This window comes from Branchiostoma belcheri, unplaced genomic scaffold (genome assembly GCF_001625305.1).
Source record: "Branchiostoma belcheri isolate BF01 breed outbred unplaced genomic scaffold, Haploidv18h27 scaffold60, whole genome shotgun sequence".
NCBI classification, from domain to species: Eukaryota; Metazoa; Chordata; class Leptocardii; order Amphioxiformes; family Branchiostomatidae; genus Branchiostoma; species Branchiostoma belcheri.
The window spans coordinates 1,516,956-1,526,698 of NW_017804243.1; the positions used below are offsets into that span (position 1 = coordinate 1,516,956).

A 9,743-nucleotide genomic window follows, 5' to 3' on the forward strand; every position below is an offset into this window, starting at 1 on the left:
ACGTTCAATTAACGTAGAATCATTCCTATTTTGCTTGTAGTGCAAACCATAGAATCTATCTTCCTCTTCTTCCCACTTTACACCGAGTCTTCCTTACTAGTTAAAATTTAGCGTTCAACATTTTCAACTGCAGCCCATAACATGTACCCATGAACTTGTTAAATTCTATTTAATCTGCCGAAAGGAACTCGTAATGAAACTGAGAATGACAACCGGAACCGTTAAATCAGACGTTAAAAATAACGGCTGAAGTAGCAAGCCATCGTCATTATCACTTCCTCCATTTCCCGCCGAAGTTCTTCGTATAAATCGGGGAAGTAAAGGTCTGAATCCTCGGTAAAAATGCATGTCAAGAACGTCTGAGACCGTATACCGCGGTATTTGTAAGTTAGAGGTCGGAACTTACGCCGAAAACATCCAAAACAAAGATTGCTAGAGTACGTTGACCCCTGACCCATTGGCCCACCCGTAAGTTGCCGACCACGCGTCCTATGAACGCGTACTACAAATACCCTCCAAACAACAATTGTTGCGCGACGCAGGACTAGTGAACGTCCTTGGGTTTTCAAACAAATAATTTATCGAGACTGGACACCCCTCTGTGCGAGAGGTCAGCTTCGTGGACGAGACCGACAGTACTTGACACACGCCAAAGGTCAACGGTCGCGACCACTTTCACGCTCAAAGGGGTGTTCTGGGGCCACCAAAAGGCACCATTTTAGGCCCGAAAACACATATAAAATAAAAACAAAAGAACGTGCATCATCTGCAGCCCAATAGCAAAACATATACCGAGTTTCAAAAGAATCCGTCCACCCAAACGCGAGAAACAGCTGCGAACAAGAAAATCTAAATCTCCCACAAAACCCATCCGCGGAAGGATGTCTCCTCCACCGGAGGTAATGAGGTGTTGAAGAATACGGAAATTATAATGAGGTGTCTGCAAAAACAACTGTAATAAATGCGCGTTTACCCTATTCAGACCCAGTGAAGAGTTCCGAGAGGACCACCAAGACAGAGCTCCAAGATAAACCAGAGCCGGAGAATGGGAAGATCGAGGTTTCCAATGAAAAAGAGCCGGGCGCACCATCGGCCGACAGCGGCAAGGACAGCTCACCACCCTCCTCCGCTGCCGCCGACGACGCAGACGGCATGGCAAAGTCTTCGACACGCTCGGCGTTCGGCATCCCAGCGTCAAGCCCAGATACAGCAGACAAATGTCCTGCTGCCGGAGAAGGCAATTTAACAGAGCGCCGCAGTCCTTCAGTTGTCCAGGGAAAAGAGACGGAAGCACCCGACAACATTTGCAAGGAGACATGCAGTCAGACGACAACGTTTACTCCGGGAGAAGGATCGTCTCTTACAGCAACTAACCCATCGCCGCTCCCACCACTGCTAACACACCCACCACTGCTAACACACCCACCACTGCTAACACACCCACCACTGCTAACACGCCCACCACTGCTAACACGCCCACCCCTTCTGCCAAACCCACCACTGCTGCCACGACCACCACTGCTAACACACCCACCACTGCTAACACACTCACCACTGCTAACACACCCACCACTTCTAACACACTCACCACTGCTAACACACCCACCACTAACACACCCACCCCTTCTGCCAAACCCACCCCTTCTGTCAAACCCACCCCTTCTGCCAAACCCACCCCTTCTGCCAAACCCACCCCTTCTGCCAAACCCACCCCTTCTGCCAAATCCACCCCTTCTGCCAAATCCACCCCTTCTGCCAAATCCACCCCTTCTTCCAAACCCACCCCTTCTGCCAAATCCACCCCTTCTGCCAAACCCACCCCTTCTGCCAAACCCACCCCTTCTGCCACGACCACCATTGCTAACACACCCACCACTGCTAACACACCCACCACTGCTAACACACCCACCACTAACACACCCACCCCTTCTGCCAAACCGATCGCGGGACCTACATCAAGCGCTGGTACTGGAAGAACTGGTCCGAGTGAGAGAGTTCGGTCCAGAGGACTGATGTGACAACGTTACTGCAGTTTGTAAATTCAACATGCCTTGAATTTAAAGCCAAGTTTGAATGAGATTTTTTTGTATCATGAGTGACAGTACTGTTATCAATCAATCAACACAGTAACGGTTTCTCAACAAGACGGTACGTTATGATTCTTTGAACAACTGAACCTTTTGTTCTGAATTTGAAAAAAAGACATGCACTTTATTTGATGCCAACTACTGTAAAAAAACCTTTCCAGTAAAAGTTTCCCTCGTTTTGTCAACACTTCTCAGCCGACAATTGTTTCCATAGTTGTTGCTGATTCTTTCAATTATTCAACATTCGCTTAACGCTTTATAGGAGCTAAACAGGTTTAAACCGGTGCCCACGAAGTATAAACAGTATCGAATACCATCCCCTCTATTGTATTGCAATCTTGTTCAAAATTGTTGAGTTCGATTGAACAAATGTAAATTTACTCCAATGTTAAAGAATAAATGAGAAATTTCCATCCATCCATTACTTTCAGCGAATTTTATTTTATTTTTCTCATCTTCAAAAGTGGTTAATTCCTACGTAACATTTTGCCACACTACTGGGCTAAGTTCGGGTCACAAAACATTGTTGAATAGATACAGCTAACAGGTACAAAACTAACTATCATAATTATAAATTCAACTTCTCGGTTTTGTATGCCCAGAAAAAAAGACAGCAGAGTTCAAGGACGATCTTGGTTGCAGTCATAAGACACTAGATCATCCATTGTATCATTAAATAGCTTGTACTGACCCTTAGACGTGAAAAACAAATTGTTTAATCAACACTAATGAAGTCATTAGGGGTCTAAGGTCCTAATTTTTACAAACCGAATAAGGAGATCTGAGTTGAAGATAAAATACAGGTGTCAACTTATTTCTTTAAAACTAGCATACAACATCGTCAAGGCTTGAAGTCAAAATCAGTTCAAGCTGAATATGTCCAATGAGTTTAGAACCAAGGAAATAAAGGCAAACATGGTGAATTCAATAAAAGAGACACTATGATGTAATTCATTTTGTTGTGCTTCATGTCCTTTCAAGAAAAGGTTATTGGTGTTCATCTGGCATGGAAAGAAGCAGAACCAGCTTTGGGACAGAGTTAGTAAAACGCTAATGGTTAAATTTATACGATTTTACCTAAATATACAAATAATGTATCCCCAAATGTTTCAATATAAACGTATCATCATCTGCTGTCCTGAATCCGGAAGGGTCAGTCAAAACTGTTCTTCCAAGCAGCAGAATGTACAAACTGGTCACATTTGTGTGGTTTTCCTCTGCCCTCAAAGGTGCCAGGTCATCCGGGTAGGTTTTAGGCCTCACTTCTCACAGATGTAGCCAGGTAATGGAAGACAGGAACGGTTGGGCTGCCATTCTGAATTGACTTGATGTGAGGGACACCAGGGCTCGGCACATACAAGTCAAGTCAGCACGATTCGCCATTTGTGTGTGTGGACAAGGCAGCCCTGTAAGCTGGCCTACACCCACATTCCCCAAACACAATGGATGGGTACAGAATTGTGTTGGCCAGTATTCCCTTCACGCAGAATAGTAACACTGTTTTACATCTATACAAGTTTTCATATATATATATATGTGCAGATAGGAAATACTTGTAAGCTGTCCTGTATCCGCACTCTCCACACACGTAGTGTTTTTTCTTCAGTGTGTTTAGCCATGTGTCAGTCTAAATCACCTTTTTGTGCAGTAGAATTGTCGTGCTGGTCACATTGAGAGGGTTTTGCACCTGCATGGGTTTTCATATGCTTGTACAAACCGGACCTGTCAGCTGTCCTGTATCCACACTCCCCACACAGGTAGGGTTTTTCTCCGGTGTGACTATACCTGTGTTGGACTAAACAAAATTTATATGCAGAAGAATAGTCACACTGGTCACACTTGTAAGGTTTCTCTCCTTTATGTCTTTTCACGTGTGCGGTTAAGGAAAACTTTATATTTGTCCTGTATCCACACTCTTCACATACGTAAGGTTTCTCTCCAGTGTGTTTCGCCAAGTGACGATTTAAATCTCTTTTCGCTGCTGCAGCATAGTCGCACTGGTCACACTTGAAAGGTTTCTCCCCTGTATGTTTTCTCATGTGTACTTTCAAGGAATACTGGACAGTTGTACTGTATCCACACTTTCCACACATGTAGGGTTTCTGTCCAGAGTGTCTGGCCAAGTGCCGATCTAAGAGTTCTTTTTTTGTGGCAGCATAGTCGCACTGATCACACGTGTAGGCTTTCTCACCGTGGGATTTCACATGTCTGGATAAGTGATACCTGGAAGCCGTCCTGTAGTCACACTCTCCACACATGTAGGGTTTTTCTTCAGCGTGTCTAGCCATGTGTTGGTCTAAATTGCCTTTGATTCCAGTAGAATAGTTACACTGGTCACACTTATGGGTTTTCGCACCATGGGCTCTCATATGTCTGGATAAATAATACCTGAGAGCAGTCCTGTACCCACACTCTCCGCACATGTAGGGTTTTTCTTCAGCGTGTGTAGCCATGTGTCGGCGTAAACTGCCTTTCAGTTTAGCAGAATAGTCGCACTGGTCACATTTGTAGGGTTTGTCGTCGGTGTGTTGAGCCATGTGTTGGTCTATCTGGTCTTTGCGTACGGCGGAATAGTCACACTGGTCACACTTGTAGGGTTTTTCACCTGTATGTATGTTTCTATGTTTTGCCAGAGCAGACTCGTAGCCCGTCCTGAAATCGCACTCTCCACATACGTAGGGTTTTTCTCCGGTGTGTTTAGCCATGTGTTGGTCTAACTGGTATTTCCGTACAGAGGAAAAGTCACACTGATCACATTTGTAGGGTTTTTCTCCGGTGTGTTTAGCCATGATGTGTTGGTCTAACCGGTTTTTGCGTACGGCGGAATAGTCACACTGGTCACACTTGTAGGGTTTTTCACCTGTATGTTTTTTTCTATGTTTTGCCAGAACAGACTCTTGGTCTGTCCTGAAATCGCACTCTCCACATACGTAGGGTTTGTCTCCAGTGTGTTTAGCCATGTGTTGGTCTAACCGGTATTTCCGTACAGAGGAAAAGTCACACTGATCACATTTGTAGGGTTTGTCGTCGGTGTGTTTAGCCATGATGTGTTGGTCTAACCGGTTTTTGTGTGCGGCGGAATAGTCACACTGGTCACACTTGTAGGGTTTTACACCTGTATGCGTTTTCCTATGTTTGGCTAGAACTGACGCATAGCCCGTCCTGAAATCGCACTCTCCACATACGTAGGGTTTTTCTCCGGTGTGTTTAGCCATGTGTTCGTCTAACTTGTACTTGCCTATGGTGGAATAGTCACACTGGTCACACTTGTAGGGTTTTACACCTTTATGCATTTTCTTATGTTTTGTCAGAACAGACCCATAGGCGGTCCGGAAATCGCACTCTCCACATATGTAGGGTTTGTCTCCAGTGTGTTTAACCATGTGTTGGGTTAAATGGCCTTTCTCTGCAGTGGAATAGTTGCACTGGTCACATTTGTAAGGTTTCTCACCCGTATGTCTTCTCACATGGATGGATAGTTTTGATTTTTTATCTGTCGTGAAGTCACATACCGTACACGCAAAGCGTTTGGCCGCCTTTGTCTGCTCTGTCTGGCCCGGAACAGGAACGGGTGATTTTTGCTCGCTGCTGTTTGTCTCGTTCCCAGGGTGTACCGATGGCAGTTCATCCACAGGAATCTCAGACTCAGAGCTTCTCTCCGTCATCTCTAGAAACAATGAAAAAGAAAGTAAAGAACTACTACCAGAAAGGTAACATTTAGCAAATGCGTAATGCTAATGCTTCACCTGGTTTAGCCGAACAATCTACTGTAATTTTTATTCGTACTCAAAGTCAAATACATTCATAATCGTATGTATGGTGAGCACTGAGCAGGCTATCTTCAATTCCAAATCTGTTCTGCTACATAATGTAACCCGACACCACAGGGTGTTGCTACAGCACCAGTTACCATGGTGACAGGCGTCTGGTCCAGGTCATTGTCATCATTTGTTTCGAATGGAAGAAAAAAAAGGATAACTGAGGAAAACCAATATGTTTTCCTTCTGCAATGGTATACAGAATCAAAGCAGATTGAATGACTGAGAAATGTTCACATGCGATAAAGAATACTCAGCATTTCATCATAGAACAGGAATGAAACAAGAAAACAGAAAAGCTATGGCCATGTCAAACACCTTGTATCTATATACATACCTGTATTATGCCTCATACCGACACATGTCACTTTTTTTTGTCACGAATTCCTGTTGTTAGATCTTTAGTTGTAGAAGACCATACAAAAGTCCCTGTACTTTTCGTTGTGTCAAATTATTAGAGTATTGGATATAACAGTTATAATACTGGAATTGGAGTCAAAAGTTCAAAGTCCCTCGTTTTGACCAAAAAGAGCTTCTGCAGCTACATGTACCTCCATGCCACAAAACGCTGCCGAACGAAGAACGTTATATTTTTTGTCCCGTTTTGATAGCATATGCACGTGCCCCCCTCCCCAATTTAAAGGAGATGTACTCTTCACACCTTCAAAATCTCTACTGGCCAATCTTGCGGTCTTATCAACGTCAAGTATCAACATAGATAACTAACAAATGTCTCACCTGTGTGTTTCTGTTGTTGCAGGATCGGTAAAACGTTGAATCGGTTTCAAAACCGTCTTAGATTTGGAGAAAAAATATTGCCTCTGCTGGCGCTGGTCAAAATGGCTGACAGACGCGGGTTGGGTCAAAGGTCACAAAATTTATACCTGATTACCCAGATAAAACCACAACTGACCGATTACAGTGTATGAGCCGCACGGCCTTCAGCATCAATCTTCGCTGTTGTGTCGTGATTTTCTTCGAAGTTGAAGAAAGAAAGACTTCAACAAGGCACCGAAATCTTAACAAATGTGAAGGCGGTTACCAACCGAAGAAAAAAAGAAGCCATCCTTTTCATGATCGATCATCAGTATAAATTGATTAAGTTCTCCATCCAATAAGATATGTCAATCGTGCAGGCTTTCCGTGAACAGTTTGCAGTTTCAGAGCACGTCTGCAGAACGTGCTGCGCCTGTGCGAAACCCTTATTCTTGGTTACGGTGGAAGTGAAACCCGTACTCCAGTTTGCTTGCATGTTCTGTTTGCAGCTCTGAGCTACAACTTCACAACTTTGGATATCATCGGACACAATGTTCCTTTTTTAAAGTCTGTGTAACGCAAACTCTGCCGTCCGCGGGTTTAGTTTGGTGGCCCCTCCCCACAAAGCGGCTGGATGTTGGGCGGCCGGCAACCGTAATTAATTAGGCTAATGTTTCCTCAACAAATAAAATCTACCTAACGATGTTCATCATTGAAGTAGCTTTCAGTAAGATAATTCTTTCAATCAGTGACTATTAATCCTAAGGTACATACCTCCGAATTTTCGACGACTAGTCAGTTCGTCTTGGTCACGGAATAATCCTAGTCTCGCAAGATAACGCGAGACTAGGACGAGACTTGCGTGGATCTTCTGCCCCCCTCTGCCTCCTTGCGGAGTAGAGGTAGGTAGGGCTTAGGCAGCTGCCAGCCTTCGTTGCGGTTCAGCTTGGCTCCCACTAGTTGGATGTGTATGGCCTCCTTGATCTTCCGATGTGCGTTGCGGGCTTCCTGGTCGATAATTTCGATCGTGTCTAGTATAGGTTGGGTGGTGACCCTATGTCCAGTCTGTAACTGGTGTTGACTAAGTGCAGACTTGTAGTCCTTACGGTCAATCGACTTCTGATGTTCACCTGACCTTTCCCCCAGCGATCTCTCTGTTTCTCCCACATACGTCTCACCGCAGTGTTCGCAGACAAATTTATAAATGACACCACACTTTTCACTCGGATCTAAAGGATCTTTCGGGCTCACCAGGGCATTCCACGCAAGTCTCGTCCTAGTCTCGCGTTATCTTGCGAGACTAGGATTATTCCGTGACCAAGACGAACTGACTAGTCGTCGAAAATTCGGAGGTATGTACCTTAGGATTAATAGTCACTGATTGAAAGAATTATCTTACTGAACTTATACTATACGTGACTGATGAATCTCTTCAACGATGAAGTAGCTTTATCTAAAAAAAATTAATTACTTTAATACTTCCAAACACGTTTTTGCGGCGCAACGACGCTGATCTTTTACTCCCCAAATGTCATTATGTATCCAGGTAGCTTCTAGCGGAAGAAAATGTGTAAAGCAACGATGTTTAAAATAGTGAAAATCTTATATAACATCGAATAAATGAATGGATAAAAATTTATTATGTGATTGAAAACTTTTTATGCGATTCAAAACTATTACAAGTGCAAGGAACTCAGAAACAACATGCAAGCATAACAAAATTAACAGGAGCATCGGCATATTCAAGTTCAGTCTAGGCTACTGTAACAGACATGCATCAAACGTTACTGTAAACAGTTTAAAGACGTTAATCTTAAACCATACCAAGTCACATTAATTTTAGTACCTTCCTTTATCTACATAAACTGGCTTATCTAGCACTTCTAACGTTAAATTGGACCCAAAAACCTACACCATATAACATGTATAATGCCATACGTTACATGCACACATACTATTAGGTAAGTATACTAGAAACATTGTTGGTGAAAGAATATATAAGTAACATATGTAGAACATATGTACGTAGAATATCGTAAAAATCAGAATGATTTGCTACTACTAGTCATATATACTGATCCTATGAAGAACAGTTGCTTAAATCCTACTTGGTGCAGTTGATGTAATTTCTGAAAATACATGTATCAACTACGAGTATCACTAATGAGATACAACATCAACTAGGCAATACTTCCTCTCTTCAAATTACTATAAAGGAACAGCCTAAAGAACAAATCCTTAGCACAGACGTATCAATTATGTGTGATTTCAGAGCAGTCTGCTAACTTCACTTCATGATTACTCGCCGCCACAAGCTTTAAATTTCTTACTTCTTTCTCTGTGAGATTGCATTGTCTATTTAGAAGACGTTTGCCTGTTGCATGCGTGTCTCACATCAGTAGCGTTTCTCCCCGGTGTGGGTCCGCATGTGGCTCTTCAGATTACCCAGCTGACTGAACTGCTTGCTGCACTCCCCACACATGTAGGGTTTCTCCCCAGTGTGGGTCCGCATGTGGGTCTTCAGACTACCCAGCTGACTGAACTGCCTGCTGCACCGCTCACACCTGTAGGGTTTCTCCCCTGTGTGAGTTCGCATATGGGCCTTTAGATGACTTCGATGACTGAACTGCATGCTGCACTCCTCACACCTGTAGGGTTTCTCGCCCGTGTGGGTTCGCATGTGAGACTTCAGATAATCAAGCCGACTGAACTGCCTGCTGCACTCCCCACAGGTGTAGAGTTTCTCACCAGTGTGAGTCCGCATGTGTCTCTTCAGATCACTCAGCTCATTGAACTGCCTGCTGCACTCCTCACACCTGTAGGGTTTCTTCCCTGTGTGAGTCCGCATGTGCCTCGTCAGATTATTCAGCTCACTGAACTTCCTGCCACACCGCTCACACCTGTACGGTTTTTCGCCTGTGTGACTCCGCATGTGTCTCTTCAGATGACCCAGCTGACTGAACTGCCTGCCACACTCCTCACACCTGTAGGGTTTCTCCCCAGTGTGAGTCCGCATGTGTCTCTTCAGATGACCCAGCTGACTGAACTGCCTGCCACACTCCTCACACCTGTAGGGTTTCTC

General features: G+C 44.1%; 3 protein-coding genes across 3 annotated transcripts in view; 1 reads left to right on the forward strand and 2 right to left on the reverse strand.

Moving 5' to 3' along the window:
- Positions 1–3,130, forward strand: part of LOC109482726 (protein starmaker-like) — a 6,129-nt gene extending 2,999 nt beyond the window's left edge. Inside the window, exons 5-6 of the mRNA XM_019785544.1 lie at positions 983–1,474; positions 3,069–3,130. Of these exons, the coding sequence (XP_019641103.1) occupies positions 983–1,474; positions 3,069–3,130 (554 nt within the window). The remainder of the gene's footprint in view (positions 1–982; positions 1,475–3,068) is intronic.
- LOC109482764 (zinc finger protein 845-like) lies at positions 2,509–6,759 on the reverse strand. The gene is made up of 2 exons (XM_019785601.1): positions 6,644–6,759; positions 2,509–5,754 (listed from the first exon to the last, which is right to left on the reverse strand). Exon 2 carries the CDS (start codon positions 5,750–5,752, stop codon positions 3,710–3,712), a length of 2,043 nt encoding a protein of 680 aa, XP_019641160.1. The 5' UTR covers positions 5,753–5,754; positions 6,644–6,759; the 3' UTR covers positions 2,509–3,709.
- Positions 6,760–8,693: 1,934 nt separating this feature from the next.
- Positions 8,694–9,743, reverse strand: part of LOC109482727 (zinc finger protein 420-like) — an 11,219-nt gene continuing 10,169 nt past the window's right edge. The window contains exon 4 of the mRNA XM_019785545.1: positions 8,694–9,740. Within this exon, the coding sequence (XP_019641104.1) occupies positions 9,057–9,740 (684 nt within the window). The 3' untranslated portion in view covers positions 8,694–9,056. The remainder of the gene's footprint in view (positions 9,741–9,743) is intronic.